At 41.8% G+C, this 22501-nt stretch overlaps 1 protein-coding gene across 1 annotated transcript; it reads right to left on the bottom strand.

Moving 5' to 3' along the window:
• Positions 1 to 14924: 14924 nt before the first annotated feature.
• LOC108012743 (dnaJ protein homolog 1-like) lies at positions 14925 to 16064 on the bottom strand. The gene is made up of 2 exons (XM_070996094.1): positions 15929 to 16064; positions 14925 to 15870 (listed from the first exon to the last, which is right to left on the bottom strand). Exon 2 carries the CDS (start codon positions 15865 to 15867, stop codon positions 14992 to 14994), a length of 876 nt encoding a protein of 291 aa, XP_070852195.1. The 5' UTR covers positions 15868 to 15870; positions 15929 to 16064; the 3' UTR covers positions 14925 to 14991.
• Between the last annotated feature and the right edge of the window lie 6437 nt (positions 16065 to 22501).

Here is a 22501-nt window from a genome sequence, read left to right as displayed (position 1 = left end):
ACGATAGCGCCCCGTAACTATATGACGGCGATTATGATTGCACCTAAGCGATGGCAAACTTGGCAGCTGGGCGGAGGAGGCGGAGGTGGAGGTGGATGGTGTCAGAAGACTGTAGCTCGGGGGACTGAAGACTGAAGAGCGGAGAATTGCTGGCCGAAGACCGGAGCAATTTGCATACAAATGTTGAATGCTCGTGGTCGCCTGCGCTTCGTGATTCCGGCGAGATTTCGCTGAATTGGCGATCACCGATGCACTGGGGGAAAAAAGTCTCTAAGCTTCCAAATAAAGGGATATCTTAAAAGTTATTGTATAATACAATTTGTATCTCCAATTTAAAGACAAATAAAGACATATTTTAAAAGTTATTGTACAATATAATTGGTATCTCCGATTTAAAGAACAACGATTACAAAGATTTCAAAACTTCATATTATTTAAAACCATTTAAAATGTTTAGAGTTACTTTTTATCTGAATGGCATTTAGTTCAAGACCGTTTGTATATTTTGGGTAAAATTCATCAAACGGCTTTCTAATTTGTAATATGTGGATCAAATTTTTTTTGGATATGGCATATTTTATTATTTATCTGTCTTTTGGAGTCCATTGTCTTAACTAAAGCTTTGAAATTGGTCTTAAATGGACTTATGGGACTTATTTAATTTAAAGTTGTAGAGTAACTTTCTCTCTGTGTATCGTTGCAATTAGATGGCTAATTTATGCGATCAGCTTTTGCAGAGTCACACATGTAGAACGAACTTAACGGTGAGGAGTGCGATCTTCCGGCGACAGCTGCAACTCTCTCTTGGATCTGGGATCTTGAATCGATGATCTCGGCTGTTGGCTCATGGTTCTTGGCCAAGTTAAACTTTACGATTCGAGTCCAAATCCAGATCCAATTCCAATGGCCCGACCCATCCCGATGATTTATCGCGGTGACGGTGCGTTTTATGTTTTATTTGCACGGTGACAATGCGGCGACACGGATAACGTGACATTTGCATGGGTCGCCACTTGCGACATTAAAGGGCATTCTGCTGTCAGCACCGACTGTCGACTTTTCCTGACACCTGTGAGCGGGATGATAGTCGCACTACCCCTGCCCATACCACATTTAACATCTCTATTAGCGGCTCTATCAAAGCGAAGGCGCCAATACTGATTATGTACAGAGGTAATTGCAAAATACCCACCTTCCCTTCATCCACTAATTGCCGGCAATTAATTTACTCGTCGCTATTTTACACATTTGGGTTATGTGCTAATTTCTACACAATGTGCATGACGGATGGCGATAAACATGATGCAATGACATAATAAAGCCGACTCCGACAACGGCAACAATGCAGATGATGATGCACCAAGGAGTGGGGTTCGGTGCGACTGCGGAATATGCAAATACCATACGGCAGGCGATAAAGATCATCATGGTAACTAAATGGAAACAGCGACAGCAGCAACATCACAGGCCCAGCAGCAATATCGCAGGTTGCTAGTTGCCGCTGTCATGTTGACAATTGGTTGGCCGCTTTGTTTTGCGGCTGTTGTCATTATTGTTGCCACAATTAACACACAATGTTGGGCAGTCAACCCCGCTTTACATACACATGTGTCCTTTGGAGCGCAGGTGGTCCTCCGGCTTCCTCTTCTTGTGCTCGGTGCTCCTTGGACTAGTCCCCTCCAGTCACTTATGCAAAACGAATTCAATTAACACCTCGGCACAAAACATTCGACCGATCTGGCCACGAATGCTGAGCACGGTAGCCACGACACGCAGGACTCGTAACCTTTCTTTCGACACCCCTGTCGGGAAAGATATGGCCTATACGTAGGGGACCACAGAGAGAGTTTACACTGGGAAATATAAGGAACTCTTTTAGGATTCAAATCGCAATTAACTCAGCTTTTTCTATTACCTTAATAATGATCAGTGCAGATCTTCCAAAGCCATTATTATTTTTACCCACTAAAATCTCATGTAATTTAGGTTTTAACAATTTTCTGATGGTGACTAAATCTAGAATATTTTGAAATTTGGCCTTGTAACACTAGCTTAATTTGGGAATTATTTTAAAAAGTCATGGTACCCTAATCAGAAAACATTTTATGAATTAATATATATTTATTTTAACATACTTATGGTTAAGAAACATTATATTTTTCTAAAATTGATATATCTTTCATATTCATATATGATATGATATATGATACGCAAAGATTTTATTTCCAGAACCCGAACAACAATCTAGAAAATTTTATTTGAAATTTTACAAGATTGTATCATATGGAATCTAGAAATATCATAATATAGGGAATATTTTTAAGAGTGTATAGGAAAAGATCACCCCTCGCAGCGGGTGTTCTGTGGTAATCGGCACGCGGGAGCAACTTCCGCGACTACCGATCGCAATTGTTAGGGGAAAGAGCGGTTACCATCAGAACCACCAAGCCGGCACCACCACCGCGAATCGAGAACCACCGCGTAGTGGTTCGGCGGTTGCGATCCTACGACAGGTGATACGCGAAAGGAAATGCTCGCTCTGTTCCCCGAGATCGCCTAGTTATTTATGTGACAAAATTTTGCAAATAATTGGATTGCCTGTTCAAAGCGATAGTTGGCAGAGAACGGCGAACGGAATTGGAATTTAATTCAATTAAATGCGTACTGCGGTGCAATTCCTCAAGTGACCTGGCAGTTGTCGTTGCCACAGTTTTATCTTCGACTCGCGAGTCGAGTGAACCAGTTAGGTGGAGTATAAGTAGAAGGCAGCTGACCCAGCTGACCCCAAGTTTTGTCCGCTGATGTCTTCATGCGACTGATATACGATCGAGTCCAAGCTGAATGATGAGGGGACGCTTATTAAATATGTTATTTGTGCGCCAGCAGACGGCGGCTCTCTTCTTTTTTTCTCTTGTTTTTATTATTATATTTTGGTTGGGGACAAAAGCTTTCCCATAATTTGGGAATTATTAGGGCTTTATCCAGCGAAGCACCCATCGGAATGGCTGGCTATCCTAATTGGATTAGGTGGAATCGCATCGAATCGAATCGAAAACAAAATCAAAGTCAAAATCGAATTTAAAAATCTCCACAGCGATATGCGAATCATGTTTGTCATTTGCCAGGGGCTCGCTGGATTTTACCTGGAAGCATTCCCGAAATTGTGAAATTGTTCAGTTGAGCGGATCAGCCGTGTCGCAATCTATGAGATCCGCGTAATGCTGATATCCATGGGAAAATGCCCACTATATGGAAATGGTATACTCGATATTTTTCGGGCACTCTGAGAACGTCCCAAGGTGGGACCACAAAGACCAACCTGTGAGTCACCTATTAGGGTTTGTTGAGACAGCTTAACGTTAATGATCGTGCGGTGGAGTCAGTCAACCCATTCTTAAGACCAGTTGAGTGTGTCCCTCTGGAGAAGTAACCCGCAATTTAAGGCCACGACTTCTCCACCACATTTAAATTGAACCTATTATTTGGTCTTGTCCAAAAACCGACTGGTTCATTGTACCCCCAACCAAAAAAAAATACCATTCATATAGGGGCAGTACCTCTGAATGTTTAATGCACCCTATACATTTCTGATTTCCAGAATGCAAATTATTAAATTCGAAATGCAAATTATTGTTACGTTTAAACTGTGGCCACTTCCCTAGAATTACCATTAATCGAATTCGTATAGTATATTCGGACATGTGACTTGTGGTTGCTCCCGGACTCCATTTCTTACCTCAGTGCCTCATTGACATTGCCTCAATTATACGCATGGATGGTAATGGGAATGGGGATGGTATCAAGGATGGGGCAAGCGTTGGGAGTCCGAGTCCGGAACTCGGTCAGATGTTGGTTTACCCTTTCGGTCATGGGTTACACCTCCTGGAACTCTCTCATTACTAATGCAGAGTAGTAATTAAAATAACAAATATTACTTGCAGATGCCCTACGAAATGAGGGACTGCGGTACCACTCTTTGGGGGCTATATTTTAATAATTTTATAGACTTTAATTATTACCATATGGTTATTGAGTCTTGGAGTGGGGAAATAATTTGAAGGTTATTTATAAGATTCCGTCTAAGCTTTGGGATTTTGTTGACCAAGCTTAGAGAATAAAACATATATTATAGATATTCTCTTTCCTAAGGGAACTATTTATAGAGACTTTTGTGATGAGCCAGCGGTTAGTTAAAAATAAGAATGCTCATTGTTATTCTAATAAATTTTGTTTTGAGGGCTTAGTTTTGTATTAAGAGATTTAATCACAGTAGATTTAATCACTGATAATATTTAAGGAGTGGACCATGATAATGAAATACAGACCCCCTAGTCCTTTATTGTCTTATTTTGGTCCTAGTCTCAAGACTCATTAAAGTTTTATAAGTTTACCTACCCCTTCCAACTTTTTCATACAAATTTAGCAAATGACAAACTTAAGTACTGGTTATTCGTCTTGGTGGCGGGCTGTAGGTATTATCGTTTGAATATAATTATTTTCGTGGCCATTTTCCCGTACCCATCAGTACATCCCTTGGCTGCGGCCCAACTTTATGGACAGTCAGACAGCACAATAAATAAAGATAGTCCAGCCAAGCCAAGTCGAGGCGAGCTGTCTGTCTATAAGGCTGTCTGTCTGGCGCATGATTATAATGGCATGGCTACTGCAGTGGCAATACTGGGGCCAAAGCTCCATTCCTTTGGAAGCCGACTCCGGATGGTTATGGCCGTAAGCAGCGTTGGTAAGTGCGCTGATCGCCATCGCGAGTGCTTCCTGTGCACATGAGGGGTTGGGGGCGAACATATATGGATAACCCGGGGGTTTTCCAAGCCAGGAGGAGGGTTCGCGTTCGAGTTCTGGGACAACTTTGCCATGGCGGACCATGAAAAGCGAGTCGCGCTTTCGAATGCTATTCGTCTACGAAGGCGTTGTGCGGCGGTTAGTGGTTGCTTGGTGCTCGAATTTGGACCAGATAATGACCATATTTACCATTTGCATTCGCTCCGTCTATATGAAATGCATATATATACATATATATATAGAGTACTTGTGCGTGTGTGTGACTGGGTAATTACGAGCAATTTTCACTCCTTTTTCATGAGCCACAGGCTGACTGACTGACTTGTCCAGCGCCAGATGGCCCGGTACTGTGCCACGCCCCTTATACCGCCTTGAGTGGCCGCATTACACAACCTCCATTGTTTCCGTTTTCCGCACAATTATTACTTATACAAAATGTATAAATTAATAAAAAGAAAAGGCCATTGCAGTTGGCTTTGCCTTTTGCCATTGCCGTTGCCGTGACCGCTTTTACGGCCACTTAACAAATAAATAAATGGGCCGCAAATTGCCAGGCAAAAAAACAGAAAACCGAGCAGGACGTTATGTCTAACCACACTGCAAGGACCGAAACTGGCCGACCAGCCCAGCCGTTTGGGCCAAGATTAATAGCTGTAATTGTTATTCATTGAGCGCCGTGAACTGCCATTGTCTCAACACTTGGACCTTTGAGCCGAGGGCCCAAAACAGCTGCCTTCCTTCGGAGTACTTTGACTTTTCACTAATATCTCCAACCACAAGATCCGGGATCGTGAAATTGCCCATACTTTTGCACCTACCTCTTTCTGATCTCCGTTTTGCGATCCCAAATTAATATGTTCCGCTTCTGCACCAAAATGTTTATTTAATTTGCCCTAATTTCCATAATCTTCAACACAAGATGATATAAATGAAGACGTCAGTGACACATCTGCGACTTAATTGATTGGGATGAGACTAAATTATAGAGTAGACACTATTTTGATCTTTGGAGTCTGCAATAAACCACATGGAAGAGATATCTGTATTTTTCTTAATCGTAATTTTCGTAAGATATTTGTGTGCCATATTTGGCTATACTTAGGTTATCAAATTGTATATTATACATTTAAATATTCTTTCATTCTTTTCTAGTACGTTTTGTTTTACTTTTAAGAATATATATTTAACTTTTTTTTGAGTTTCACTTCCATTAAATGTCAGAAGGTTTTAAGAAATACAAAAGGAGCAAGCGGGCGCTAGAACTGGTTGGAAATTATAGCGTTGTACGAGCGATATAGCGTAAAAAGTTGAGTAAACCCATTGGTTATTGTTGAACGTAGTTTTGCTTGGATCTCTATCAGAGTTCCCGTGACAGACTATCCAAACTAATGCATATTTTTGGGCTTGCATTGAGTTAATTCTTAATTCTTTTTCTTATCTTGTATTTATTATTTCGAATTTAAGAATTCATAGTTTTTACCAGAAGTCCTTCATGGCATGGGCTTCCGGTCAAGTACCAGCCGCAAGAAGATGTGACAGAAACATATTGCGGATTCAGTGAGGGCGACAAATGTGGCAATAGCTGTGACATGGGGGCCGAATGGAGGCAGAAAAAACGCCGAGAGCCCAAACAACTTGGGGCGGATTTGGCCAGGTTACCAGGTGGCCGCAGGTGGAATGGGAAGCGGTGACCAGAGGTTTTGCTGAATCGCGGCCGTGTCCAAGTAGAAGCCGCTGGCAAAACCCGGGCGCAGAGCCAGCGAACAATGTGCAAGTGAAGCCCCATAAATATTGTTTAATCGATGTTTGCTCTACGTTTTATTGCATTTATGGCGTTTTTAATGAGCGCGCCGGGTCGTCGAAGACCCAAAGACTCGGACTCGGATTCGGATTCGTACCCGGATGGCGAGCGTGCAACATTTTAATTTTATGTCTCGTCCGGCGGACGAATGGGGCGACTTGTAAGCCCCCAATAGCAACAGCAACGGCCCAAGAAATTGCAACTGCAACAACGACGAGACAACGGCAACATCGACCGCGGGCGGAGGCATTAAAAAATCGCACAAAAGTCGGATGGTTAAGAGCGGCTTACAACATTTTTGTCAGTGACTTGGTGACTTTGAACCAGAGCTCCAGATGGGGTATTACGTCTATGGGCTTTCTGGTCGGTGTCGACTTTTACCGGTAATGCACAGAAGAAATTATATATTGAAAACAAAAAATTTCTGTAACTTATCTAAAATTATTATTCAATTCATATAATTAATGAATAATATTTGAGGATAAAATGCATGCAAAAAAGTTCCAAATAATACAAGAATGCAATTGTTTTAAGCACAAAACAAAATATTAAGAAAGTATTTTTTCAAGAAAATATTTATACAATACATTTTAGACCAACAAAAGCGTCCAAATATTATATCACTGATTTTAGTCACGAAAGGATCGATTGCTTTTATTATTTGGAAGAAATATTTTTACAGATTTTGGAATTCGTTGAAATTTTTTTGATTTCTTCCAAAATGCTAAATTGCTTTAAAGTATTTGTTTCCAGAACAATGTTTATAAAATTTTATATTCATTTTTAAAATTGTAGAAAATTTCTAGTAACATAGGGCTTTCATTTTTGACAGTGCCCGCCACCGCCAACATTCATCAGCAGTTAATTTTGTGCGCCTCGGCAACAAAGTAAGTGGGGAACCAGGACTGCAAACCGAGATTGGAGGTGGAATGGCATTGGAACTGGGATTTCGCTGGCAATTGGCTCGTAAAATGCGCATTTCGACGGACTATGCGTATTGTTTGTATTGGCTGGCATAGTGCGTTATCGCATTAACGGTGATTTAGCGATCCTCAAGCGATCGCCTCGGCGTGCCATTAAAGTTTCTCATCAAGTTTTATCGGCCATTAAAGCGAAATCCGTATTTAATTAACCAGCCCAAAATGTGAGCTTGAATTGGCCAGCGGCGATTACTCCGGACTCCTATTTAGTTTGTTGCTGATTATGGGCCATAAAATGGCTGCTCAGCCCAACGGGATCCACATCCACATCCACTACATCCATCTCCGGGTACCCGATCCCATTGCGCAGGCGTGCCAAATTGGTTAACAAGCGCCGAGCCCAGACTTAATAGCAATCTCAATCCAGGACCCCGGACGACCGGACGACCTGGCAGGGTGTTGAGTGGCAGATTACATGCATTAGGCTGCCCAGGCTGTCTGGAAACCCCTCCTCGAGCCCCATCCAGCCCCACACATCCAATTTATCGCGCCATGACAAATTTACGGCTTGTAATTGCAGTCAGCTCGAAAATTAAACCGGCGAAAAATCCACAACTTCATAAACACAAAAAGCTGCAGACTCACTTCCATTCCCTGATCCCTGATCCCAGATCCAATTCCCGGTCCAATCCAATCGTCAGACAATTGTCGGTAGTAGTCCGTAGTCCGAAGTCCCCATCCACCCGTTGATCTTTCGCCTGAAATGCCGCTACCCTGCAATTTGCGTCTTCGGTTTCCTGCAAGCTCTCGAACCCTGAGCCCAGCATTATTCCATTTCGATCTATACACAGCAAATAAAAAAGCATTTAAGATTTTCAAATTTTTAACCCATTTTCATGTTTGATTAATCCGTACTTCCAATGGTTTTCAAAATGAGAACCAAAAACTGCACTTCTAAATTTCATAACTTGAGTTATCGGATTCCAAATTTGACGTGGGATACTTCTCTGAACTTGTAGTGGAATTCTCTAATATTCTACATTAAAAGTTTTCAATTTAACAAGGGTCCAAATTTTAACCCATTTTCATGTTAGATTTTTCCGTAATTCCAATGGCTGTCAGAATGGGGACCCAAAACTGCACTTCTAGATTCCATAACTTGAGTAATTTGATTCCGATTTCGATGTGGGATACCTCTATGAAATTTTGGTTGAATTCTCTAAAAATCCACATTCAAATTTTTATTTTTAACGAGGGTCCAAATTTTAACCCATTTTCATGTTCGATTTTTCCGTAATTTCAATGGCTGTCAGAATGGGGATCCAAAACTGCACTTCTAGATTCCATAACTTGAGTAATTTGATTCCGATTTCGACGTGAGATACCTCTATGAATTTGTGGTTGGATTCTCTAAAAATCCACATTCAAATTTTTATTTTTAACGAGGGTCCAAATTTTAACCCATTTTCATGTTCGATTTTTCCGTAATTTTAATGGCTGTCAGAATGGGGATCCAAAACTGCACTCTAGATTCCATAACTTAAGTGATTTGATTCCGATTTCGACGTGAGATACCTCTATGAATTTGTAGTCGAAGTCCCTAATAATCCACATTCAAATTATTATTTTTAACGAGGGTCCAAATTTTAACCCTTTTTCATGTTCTATTTTTCCGTAATTCCAATGGCTGTCAGAATGGGGACCCAAAACTGCACTCTAGATTCCATAACTTAAGTGATTTGATTCCGATCTTGACGTGGGATACCTCTATGAATTTGTAGTCGAATTCTCTAATAATCCACATTCAAATTATTATTTTTAACGAGGGTCCAAATTTTAACCCATTTTCATGTTCGATTTTTCCGTAATTAGAATGGTGACCCAAAACTGCACTTCTAGATTCCATAACTTGAGTAATTTGATTCCGATTTCGATGTGGGATACCTCTATGAATTTGTGGTTGAATTCTCTAATAATCCACATTCAAATTATTATTTTTAACGAGGTTCAAAATTTTGACCCATTTTCATGTTCGATTTTTCCGTAACTCCAATGGCTGTCAGAATGGGGACCCAAAACTGCACTTCTAGATTCCATAACTTGAGTAATTTGATTCCGATTCCGATGTAGGGTACCTCTATGAATTTGTGATGCAATTCTCTATTGTTTTACATTAAGTTTTATCTTTTTACTGAGGGTCAAAATTATTATCCATTTTCATGTTCGATTTATCCGTATTTCCAATGGCTTTCAGAATGGCAACCGAAAACTATTGTTATAATAATAATTCAATCCTCATTTTTTCCCAGTGCATATCGGTTTTCGACGATGCTCACCCGCCGCCTTTCACTGCAACACCGATTGCGAGCTCAAATAGCCGGTATTGACTACCGGTGATTGGCGATTTTAATGGCCGTCGAATTGCAGCCACTCCGCCCGCATAGTGTCACATAATTTATTCGTAAATTAGCCTGGCCAGCTGGCCTGCCAGCCACGTCAAAATAGCAGACCATAGACACCCCCACTGGATGGATGTGGATGTGGATGAATGAGTGGATGGATGGCTGGCTGGCTGACTGGCTGCCCGGCCAGTAGCCACTTAGCACCCACTCACCCCACTGTATTTTATATTTGAGGGGTGTACTGTATATACGAGGTCGGGGAGTACGAAGTGGGTTTTGGGTGAGTAAGGAGCGGATTCGGGTGCCGCCCATTGGCGTGCGTCCGTCGGCCATGTTCATGTTGCTACTGCAATGTCCACTGGAATTTCTGCTGCCATGCTGATGGGGCTGAAAGTATTCGATAATTATGTTGGCTTTATTTTTGCCACCCCCATAGGTTGTTTTCATTAATGGGAAATGTTCAATCTGCCCACGTTCTGGGACCATGGATTATTAATCTGCCAATTTAAACTTGTATAACTGCTGTTTATATATTTGCTTGCACTGCCAATTTAGCCACCTATCATATTTAATGATATCAACTAATTTTAGAAATTAGTTAATCTACTACTTAATAAATAAGTAAAGGCCTTTTGAAAGGGGATAATAGCCGGAAGAAAAATGTTTTGACAATGAAATCTACAGAATCCCACAAATCTTTAAACGCGGATCATAATGCATCTATAAACAAATGCTTAACTTAACTATTCAATTTTAAAATTTCAAAAAGAATGGTGTTTGATGAAGCTGTTGAGAGATTGTCATCCGTGGCTAGTCTTGCACATTCTTCGCACTCAAATCTTCCGAGAGGACGGAGTGAAGACTAGTGGTATGTATGTGCAGGATGAGGGGCTTGGGCTTCTTCTCCAACCTCGTATCTTCAGCTGTCCATCCGCAAGGGGCTGGGTAAAAAATGAAGCCAACGTGATCGACAAAAACGCAAATAAATTATGAATTGCCGGCCGAGAAATGCGCGGCTGTGCGAGAATTGTGTCCGGTGTCCATTTGCGGCGCTATCTGCACGGTCTGATTGATGGTTCCGCGCCTACGCCGCACAACGGGGAATTAAATGGTATTATTAAAAGGTAACAAGCTAAACGCCTTTTAAAATTTTCGGTGAGTGGCCGCTGTAATGGCAGGAGCTCCGCATCGGTAGAAAAAAAAAGGGCTGAGAAGCAAACGTGTTATTTATGCATTAGTGGCGGTGCAGAAGGGTCATCGTGATGCTACCGATCGGGGGATCTGGAGCTGCAACTGGAACTGCACCTGCCAAAATGGAACGGGGGCGACGAACCACCTCTGATGTGACTGACTGACTGACTGAGTGACTGCACCCTTTCCATCCCCATCCATAGACCTTTGTGGATTTAAATAAATTCCAAATTAAGAAAAACCTAAAGGGTTCGCCGTTCGCTAGGCGTTTTTCCAGCAGACCAGACCCCATCATCAATTCATCAAAACATGGCAAGGTGAAAAAGGGTCCAGGTTCCAGGTTCCAGGCACTCGGTGATTAAAACAAAAAGGACGATAAGCAGCGGAAAAAATTAGAGCAATGTGGGCAAGGACTCGGTGAATATGGAATAAATTTTGGAAAAAAATGTTTTCGATAATGACGCAACATTCGAGGTTTTTGTGCGTTAGGCTTCTTGTGTTTTTGTTGCATAGCCGGCGGAAATGCCAATAAACAGACAGGTGAGTTTCAGCTTTTGACGCACGACAAGCCACCAGGAGCCAGATACCATATAGATGGGATGTCGGAACCCAAAAGATCCCAGATACGCATCATGCGCGTGTCCAGCGTGCGCTGTCTATGAAAATTAGCCCACACTTCAAAACTCGAGCTCCGCGGTGGTTTTTTAATCAATCGCGTGCGCGCTCAGCAAGTTCGATCTTCGGGATCGGGATGGCAAGATCCCCAATTCAACGGATCTCTGTGTGGGGATCTCTGTTCTCATCGATATATGTATGGATGCTCTAATGCGGTATCTATAAGACGGGGCTCGCATGACGGCTCATCACCTGCCTGTCGGATGAAGCAATCGCAATCGACCTTTCGCAGTTCGTGCTCCTTCAGCTGCCGCTGCATTTAGCTCACTCGGAGTTGCGTGATTTTAGCATTTGTTTCCTGATCGACTTTAATTACGGACTCGCTCTCTGCGATCTCGCAGCATCTGGAGTATGCCATCCGAATCGAGCCCAATCAATTGGAGCACCTCGATAAGCAGGTACATCATAAGTATTCAAATGTGCGTGCATTTGGGGTACACTTAACAAGGCGGATATTGAAGTATTTTCTAGCCTAGGTCGTACTTTTAGAGAAATATTATTTAACATTAATTGATTTTTAAATTTCTGCAGCATATACAACGTTGATTTTATCTAGTTCTCCCAACATATAAGAATCTAAAAATGTTAAAAAAATAATAGTTTTGACCAAATATACATTTATATTTTAAATAAGTTTTCATTTGCAAAGAGAAACTACTAAACTTCACTTTCAGTGCAATTGCATACCTGCTCGTAAAAAATGTATAATTATTGTTTCACAATAAAAACAGATTTCCATGTATTTATCACCTGTTTATGTCAATGTTTTCAATGGTTTAATTTTTTTATTTAACCATCATTATCGAAGGATGACGATGAATCGGTTCACATGTGTCTCATCTTGTTTGCCTGAGGACTTGTCTTCTAGGCAAACATTTTTAATGCTGCATTTTATTGACTCGAGAATCGGTTAATTGGTCACGTCCCGCGTTATTGATAAATGTTTGGCAATTTATATGGCTGATCGCCCAGAGGGGAAGCCGAAGATGAGGCAGTCAGAGTCGCGCGACTTCAATCGGTTAGCTATCATACCAATTTACAGCCGGATAGTTAGCGCTGACGTTAACCCCCTGTGAGTGTCACGTTGCTCATTATTAAGATTGATACGAGGTCTAATCACGTGTTAACACAAATGAACAGTCATTACAAAATACGTGTGTGTGCGAGGCTTTCCCATACTCATAATTTTCACCTCTATAGACAGGCGACAAAAGCGACACAGGCATTCGGGAGCTTCCAATTTTATATTCACACTGAGGAAATAGTGGTTCTTAATTTGGGTAAGTTTTCGTTTGAAAAATATTATAAAACAATCAGATGTGTTAAACAAAGACTTGATACCATAATTACGTCTATATTGTGATTATAGAAATCTTACTTTGTAAACTGAAAAATCGTATATGATTATATCCTAAGGAATAAATCATTAAATAACATTTTGAAGTCATTTTTGGTACTGGTAATACAATAAAAATATGATTATGAAGTATCATACAATTAATTTATTAAAAAAAAAAATTTTAGATCTCTGAAGCTCGAAGTTCTGTCATATAAATTCAAAACTTAAGAAGATTTAAAAGGGGGTATCTATTAATATATATCTTTATTATAAGTTTTAAAAAAGTTAAAGTTCTATAAATTTAGATATTTTTTTTTATTTTTCTTGAGATTTTACCCTCAGTGCACTCACCCCAGCGGGCTATCTTTCATAACCTTTTATCGGCTTCGACGGAAATCTCTTGTTCAACCCACACAGGCACTGCCGGCTCGTCCTTTATGCGCTCTGATACCTCAATACAAAACATCGATCCCTTTCCGATGATGATTTTTGATTAAGTGGCCTGCGATTTGTCAAAATATTTCACGCTGCCGCCAGAGGACTAAAAAAGTATAAGAGCGATGGTAAGGGGCGCACGTGAGCGGTTGTGCGAGACTCGGTGTCATCGGGAATCTGTCTCTATATCTCGACCGCCTGTCACACGGCGGCAATATCCAATATCCCATATCCATGGTGACAGCGACACCGACAATGACAATTGCCGGCCACTCGGTTACCTGCAACTGTGCGACTTCCAGCCAAATACAGGTGAGTACTACTTCGAGACACCAGATCCATATCCAATCCCCCAGACTGACATTTAAAAATGCCCATAATGCGTTATACGCTTTATGTTTCAATAAATGGCCGGCAAGACAATGCCGAAATAGTAAACAGCAAAAAAGCAAAAAAGCCCGAGGTACTGGTTGAGAATTCTGATTCCTATTCCGATTCCGTGATTCCGATGCAGTGTGTCACGGTGACAAAGAGTGACTAATTGACGGCAGGTCGTTATTGATCTGTATTATCAATGATTTGTGCCACTTTGCTCTGTGCTGCCGGCGGTTTTTGAGATTCGTATCCGATGCGAACACCCGCCTGAATGCCAGCTAATTGATGTGCACCAATAAATCTCAAAATCTGAAATTCGGCAAGTGAGAGAGTGAGTGCGTTCCGTTCCCAGGGGCCATCTTTTAGGAACTCAAGCGATATTTTGGCAGTGCAGGAAAGCCAACTCAATCCAATTACCCGCAACGCCCCAAGAGCCCGGTTAAGTGGGGCTAAGCCGCTGCCCCGGAACGGAATGGAGCGGATCGGAACCAATGCCAATGTCCAACTCGATCGAGGATCTTGCCAATGCCAATGCAAAGTGGCAGGAGGATCCAAGGGGGGCGCCGAGCCGGGTGACACATGCGAGCTATCTGCTGCCATAAAAGCAGCAACAGCAACCTGGATAAAAGCGGCTTTCACAGCTCCGTGGACAGTGGGTGATATTGGTAGAGAAGTTGAGAAAAAATAGTCAGATTGGTGTGCTTTATTAAAGCCGCAGTTTAAAATAATCGCAGTAAAATAATGCAGGCGTCCCTCAGGAAAACCAGTATTCGATTATCGTACTTTGTGTCCAGTGTTCGAGACCCACTTACGACATATTTTTATTTATGTTTTTTTTTTGTAAGGATCTTTAAAAAGCCCCTGCATAAACATTGGACCTACTTCCAACTGGGGTTCCTTTTTAAATATATATACAAATTAAAATAATATAAATATTTAAAACCAAAATTTGTTGGTAGGAACAACAACTTCAATGGTATTACAAGCTTAAGACTAAGTACTTGAAAGCGACGTCCATTCCCCATAAGATATGAGGCTGGGACCTATTGGAAGTTAGTCAGATGGTATCAAATCGAGGACGTTATCCTGCAATTTTTCTGTCGGGAACTCAATCGAAAAGTCAACGATGAGTTTGCCGCGGCGTGAGCTGTCCCTCCGATAGGGCAGTCCCTGGCCCAGAAAGATCCGCTTGGAGTTCGGATTAAGCACCTCATCTTGGATGCAGAGTAGCACCGGCTTACCCAGAAGCGAGGGAATTTCCACGTTGCCACCGCACAGCGCATTCTTCAGCGAGATACGGGCAGTGTATCGTAGATGCCTTCCCTCTCGGCGGAAGTACTGGTGTGGTTTTTCCCGAAGGACGAACACCACGTCGCCGGGTGCACGGTTGAGCACCTTGTCGCCCTGGTCGGGAAAGGTGATCCTGGTGCCGGCCCTCCAGCCCGGAAGGATCTCGACGTTGAATGCCTTCTCATATTGAACTGCCCGGCCGCTGGCCGCGATCTTCTGTTGCGAGATCTTAATGCGCTTAGTACACCCCTTGGCTATTTCCTCCAGTGACACAAGAAGCTCTTGTTCTATCGCCTGATTCTTTGGGCGACGGGCACTCCCTGATCCTGATCCAATCGCAAAGACGTCGTTGGTGCCGAAGAACTGAGCGAAGGTGGCGTGCGGATCACCGTGGAACCGGTATCCGGAGACGCCTTCGAGCCGGAGACCCCTCTCGCCCAGGTCGTTGTACTGGTTGCGCTTCATCCTGTCCGAGAGGACCTCGAAGGCCTCGGCCACCTGCTGGAAGCGCTTCGCCGCATGGGAGTGCTTGTTCTTGTGCGGATGGTAGCGCTGCGCAAGCTTACGGTACGCCTTACAGATCTCATAGACAGTGGCTCCACGATGGACCCGCAGTATCTTGTAGAAGTCTTTACCCATGGTCTTGAAGAGTTTTTTTATTAGTGGCTTGGAAAAAAAATTCTTAACTTTTATAAAATACCTTGAAAATATTTTGTACAATATGATCCGAAGGGTCGAACTTATTGAACAGAAATGTCTACGGTTTCTTTGACATGGCAAAACGACAGCCTCGAAGGTTGTTGAACTGCTGAAAACTAGAGTTGCCACCTTATTTCAAAAGCCATGGTAACACTGTAATTTTAGTATCACCAGTAAGCATTATTTATTTTAAATTTACTTTAGAAAGTACATTCCAAGTTTTTCTTACTTAATTATAAATTTAGACTTTAACTTACGATGAAAAATGAAATATTATTTGTTTTTATTACCGAAAAATTATACAACTGATAACAGCTGTGTAAAAATTCTACAGGAACCATTTAGGGTTGTTTCACCAATAGTTGAAATTGTCTATTGAACTGGAATACCCAGTGTTTACTTATCTAAAACCACAGATTTGTCTTTAAATTTAATTTTAAAGAAGTCCCTAGAGGGCAATTGATTACCAATCGAATCCCGATCTCACCCACTGTTCGAGGGACGACCGGCTTGGCCGGGCAGCGGCGACAAAGGCTGACGCTGAAGTGATGACCGGACAACAAACTACATTCAGCAGATAAATACTGAATTTATGACTTAATTTAACTGCGAGCCAACGACAATTTTGATGATACGGAGGGGCGGGACGCGATCGGCGGACTGAGTGGGCAGTGGCAGCCACGGAGCGGGCACAGCCACATCGACATCCACATCCACAGCCACAGCCCCAGCCCGAATCCAGTACATTAGCCAATCCTGGTCGCACATCGCTTCATTCACAGCCCGAGACACACATAATTCAAGTGGTCCCGGGAGTGGGTAAAGGGAGCCAGGCTGGGGACAGGGGTCTGCGATGGGTTAACGCCGTTGGTGATGTCTCTATTGGCCGCAGAATCAGAATCAGGGAAGCTGGTCAGAGTTTTCCCCGAAGCCTAAATGCACGGGGAATGGGAATGCGATCTTGGAACAGGATCTGGACCAAAGGGAGTGGGTTCGGGGCGGAAGGCGATGGTTATCACTCAGCTAGTTGGCCAGGGCATCAATTAATTTATGGCTATGCGCAGGGCACAAATTGAGGCTGAATTAGAGCAAGACCAGCTAAAAAGGGGGGAGATTCTTAGTTTACACAGACAAAAAATTACAATAAAACACGCTTTCTCTTGAATATTTTTTCGTACAGTATACCATAGAAATTTGAAAACTTGAGTGGCAATGTTCATCCATAAAATAAAATGGACTAAAAGCAAGGTTTACCAAATTTATACCATGATAACATTAAAAAGAACTAGTTGAGAAAAAAAATATACTTCAATTATTAATCAAACTAGAATAAAAATAAAAAAACATGTTACATGATTTCATTTAATTTTAAGATGATTTCTGGGTCTTTTAGAAAATATTATGTAAACTCATATTACAAAAATTTAGAAAAAAATGTTGAGTCCTAACAAAATATGAATATTATATAAAGACCGTGGATTTGATATAATCAGCTAAAGTATTCAATAGATTTTCTTAGGCCAAGACCGGATGTGGACACAACATCTCAAAAAACCACATACAACTGTAATGTGTGATACTATGAAACCAATTGTCCATTTCTATGTGTGACTTAAACTGTTGTAATTAAATGGCAATACGGATTTTATATTTCAAATGTGTTTTTCCAGACAGCAACAGATGACGGAGCAGGAGCATCGAAATCTGGCCAAGAAGGAAATCCCTCAGATTCGATGTCAGCCAACTGACGGATGAATCAACCATGTCGGGTGGTGGATCATGAAGATGGGGTTCCACGACAGGAAGGAAACGCAGCTCGCACACAAAATGTGTTCTGCACCTCTGACTGGCCTTGCGTGTTTCTCCAGGTGGGTCTACGCCTTTGTCTTGGCCACAAAAGATTTTCACCTGCAGTTCACCTCCAATTCCGATTCCAAATTCACAGCCAACTCCACTTCCAATTCCGATTCCGAACTCCATCTCGACCTCGTCTTTTGTGACAGCAATTAACCGTCTCAGTCAGCCGGATTGTTACGTCTGGAGGCGGGTCAGGTCGCCTTTCCTTGTGGCTTCTTTCACCCAAAAATATTACAAACTGTTGCCCTCTAGTGGATTTCACAGAGCCCCGTTGAGCGTTTCGTGACCCAAACAAATTATTAATTATTAATTGGGGAAAATATGCTATAATTGTAGCGGTCGCTTCTTCTACTTCTTTCTTTCTTTCTTTTTGGCTGAGTGGCTGACAATGCCCGAAAATTAAATGAAATTAGCCATCCAGGTAATTTCACTTTGCATGTGACGAATTTTCCCGGGAGAAAGGTGCGTGAGCAGATATACCAACTTGCGGCATTATCGTGGTTGGCTGGGTGATCCGTTTGATTGAACCGACAGCTGGAAATTCTACTCATCTGCAGGCGATAATTGAGGCACTAAATGCAATAACCAAAAAGAATCGCCATAATGAGCACAAGATTTGTATTTCGTATTCCCACAAACGTGCTAATGGAGAGATGATCCCCGCGACTGGGACTTAATTCAAACTGCCCAATCAGTCGCGACAAGTTCGCAGATTGAATGCATTTAACACTTTCGAGCAGTTAACAGGCCCAGTTCTTGATTCTCCAGTTCTCAATTCTCTGGGGCCCCGTGAAAAGACTCCTCTCCGCAGTCTGCCGGGTCGATAATTTTGATTTATGTGGGTAAATCATGAAGGGAACGCAAAGATTTACGATGGATCAGGGGCAGATTTATTACTTTTTGATAGCGGGCGAGAGTCGAGTGGAGTGAAAAAAGTATTCGCAGGTTTCTTTTTTCTCGCCTGAAAAATCGAACCGAAATGTGTAGAACAGAAGATGAAATCGAGAGGAGCTGGCCATGCCGATTCTTTCAGATGGTATCGCCTGCAGCCGCTTAATGCGTGCCGCCGTGTATTTAAGTTATTCTAATTTGCCTGCCGATGCAGATGCCTCTTGTTGTTGTAGTTCTCCTCGATGGTTCTCAAGGTGTCAGCGGCACAAAAAAAAGTGTCCCATTGTCCCATCGTCGCCCCGAAGAGGATGAGGATGAGGTGCCGCTGGAACTGCATTCAGGTAACAGGTCAGTCCACGAGATAACCATCTGAGGCGGTGCCATTGCAACAGCCTCCTTAATATGACCAATTTATTCAAATTGACCGCTCTTTATCAAGTCACTGAAAACAGAATTGGTTTTATAACATATATAGAGGAGTAAACACGTTATATTTACTATGATTATTACCTTAGTTCGTTCACAAGCGATTTTCGGATGGTACTAGTATTCCGATTGACATAGTAATTTCAATTGCTGGTTATTAAAAATACTATATGTCTTATAGCGATTGACATATGATTATTCACATCCATTGTATTATAATATTTGAAGAAAACTATGTATTGGCTTAAACGTACCTACATTTCGTTAAACATTTTATTAGAAGTTAGTGTTCCTTTTTTACCTAGATCTTTAAAAATAATGAAGGGATTTCAAAAACAAATATTTTTTTTACATTATCTTACTTTACATTGATAATTGAGAAACCATAATACATTTTATACATGTACCCAGCTTTTACTTCATTCGTACACCTCTCTTGGCAATGATGAAAAAGAAATTGGTTTTTCCTAACCTCAAGTAGGTCTTTAAAAATGTGTAATACCAAGAGGGAGCCGTCGTGAAACTTTAAAAAATTGTAATACCAACCATCTTGGCAGTTTGTGTCTGCCATTTAAACGAGGTTTCGAAATAGCCAGGCGAATTTCGCATTTGCGGATTGGGCTGCCAAGGGTCTCAACTGAGCAGCTACTGCAATTAGTGGCAACAACATCTTGTTGGCGGTTTCGATTTTCCCCTGTGTTTTTCCATTTTGCCATTTCGAATGGGAGTAGCGGGCAGAAAGCTAGAAACGGCAAAGCTGAAAAACTGAAAACTTAAAACCGCGAACTGCAATCGCGATTTCTAGCTGGGCTTCGAGTGCAATTATAACGGTGCAGCGTGGTAATTACCTGTGAATGGCATTTGCATAATAACAGCCGTCCCGTCGGCACAATGGGTGATATCAATGCAGGCTAGTGGGGTGTGGGTGGCGGTGGGTGGCAGTGGGTTGTTGTGGGTGGTGGTGGGGGTTGGCTGTGGCGGTGGAAGAGGAGGTGGGGGACGCGGGTGGTCGCGTTTCTGCAGCCAATGCCCCGCCACTCGAACAAAAACAATTGCAATTACCAGAGTATAAGAGAGCTGGTGGCATTACTAAAAGGCGGGGGCCAAAGGGCTCCAAGGAGGACAGGGAACACCATCTACGAAATAGTTTTGTACACTGATATTAAGATACTTTAAAAAAAACACAGCAGGAAAATCAATCCATTAATTCGAAGTTCGTTTAAAAAAAAATATGAAAAACAAAATACTTTGAGAGGTGATCCTATTCGTTTTAAGTTCTTTTTCCATGGAACATGTATTAACTTCCTAAATCATAGGCAAAAAAATAAAAAAATTCAATTAAAAGTTGAGTTTTTTAAATATTTTGTTACTCTAAGTGCCATTATTTTGAAAGATTGAAAATAAAATTGTTTTCCTATTTAAATTCTACAAGATAGATAAAAATTGCTTGAATATCATGCCCTAAAAAAGACTTTTCCATATAAAGAAGTTATTAAATTGTCTATTCTAACTCTTCATGTTTTACACAATTTTTAAAGAATTAAAAGTGTGAAACACACGGTAATCTAAAAATAATTGTTGAGACTAAAATACAAATATAGTATTTGACAGGGTACAAAATGCTGTTATTAAATTAATATAAGACATATGGTAAAGAAATTTCTATCAAAATATTCATACCAAATAATAAAACTTAATACTTAGGCATCAAAAAAATTTAAAAAAATTTATCAGGTTCTCATACGGTTATAAAAAGTGTTAAAAAATTAGGATACAATATATAGAAGTCTTATCTGGTTATAAGAAAATTCTTCTGGTTCTGTTTAGAGAGTTCGTTTATAAGCTTAAGACATGAGGATATGATTTTTCAGTAATACTTCTATTTAATATTCTATGATATTTTATCTGGAAATTTAGGGATCATTTAGTAGTTGGTTTCCAGGTATTAAGTGCAGTTTATACCACCGATTTCTTCCACTGCACTGGGAGGTCGAGGCCATCGGCTTGGCGGTAGCAGACCCTTGCTCACCGACCCAACACGCTTGATGGCATCACCATTACCGGCGGTGGGGTGTTGGTTTTGGCTTGGTTTTGGTGTTGATGTTGGGAGTTGAAAGGCGGACTCCGAGGAGGGGGTTCGGGGAGTACGGGTGGCATGGTTTGGGGTCGGTATCCAGGCAGTGGTGTTGGTGCCACGCTCTGACGGCTGTTCCGCCATTTTGTTGCGATGTTACTGTTGCCACTGCACTTGGCTGCAATGTTGCGAGTTACTGTTGCTGTTGCTGTCGCCCCCCTGCGGCGCCTCTGGCTCCCACACGCCCCCTTCTCTTTGGGGCGCTCGACAACAATGTTAATCGCTCCTATGGTTTGCTCAAGATTCGGGTGACTAAAGACGTTTCTACGTCCATTTATATGCAAATTGCGGTAGTTATCGCCATTTTGTTTTCCATGTTTTTCCATTTTCATTTTTCCCCCTGTGTTTTTCCTATTGCGCTTTTTGTGCAACTTCTAATTGCAGCTGCAGTGGAGCTTGGAGCTTGCATTTCAGACCTTAGAGCTCGAAACGTGGAGAAACCGTCGTGGAAACGGGAGCTACTGGATCTGCATTTAATTAACCCTATAACGGTTCGCTAGCCATTCGATGGTTTGAATTTGAATTCGTGAATTATATGATGCGGTCACTAAACACGGATTTTTCCTCATTTCTTTGGGTTTTTTTCCATTTTCTTCTTCGAAGTTCGAACCAAAGTCGGATTGAAATTCGCCCCGACATGTTTTTGAACCCGACTCTCTGGAGGAGGAGCGGCTTTTGTTATCGAATGCAAAACTATTTAGCCATTGCATGTTGTTAATAATTTTAAAATCAGATTTCCGCAAGTTTGACGCAGACACGAAGGTACATAGTCGGTAGTCGGTAGTCGCCTTAGCTGGAGGAGTTTTGAACGTGTGTTTTTGCCTGTAGTCTGTAGTTTTTTTCAGCCCCATGACGTGTCCGTGTCTTGATTGCGGTTTCTGCCCTTAAAAGCGGCGACTGCGGGGCCAGCGCCAACTGCTACTTAAGGAGGGTCATTCAGGAGCGGTTCGTATCGGAGGTATTGGGGGGGTATAGCTCCTGACAATTGTTGCGCAATTACACAGAAGACCTATGGGCACGCAACTTTTGGACGGTTTTGCGGTCCGCAGTGCGGACTTTTGTCTCAGCTCAAACCCAAACTGGGAGTCAAATCGAATCCAAGTCCAGGCAGACGCTTAAAATCAAATCACGCCTCAGAAAACTGCAGCAGCAACACAAGTTGCTGCTTGATGTGGCTAATGTTGCTGCTGCTCCTGATGTTGCACGGTGAGAAATTAAGGATTAATTAGACAAGGGCAATATGGTTATTTCAAAATATATTTCCAG

Source organism: Drosophila suzukii, chromosome 3, assembly GCF_043229965.1.
Source record: "Drosophila suzukii chromosome 3, CBGP_Dsuzu_IsoJpt1.0, whole genome shotgun sequence".
Lineage (NCBI taxonomy): Eukaryota > Metazoa > Arthropoda > Insecta > Diptera > Drosophilidae > Drosophila > Drosophila suzukii.
This window is presented reverse-complemented; position numbering and strand designations above follow the sequence as displayed.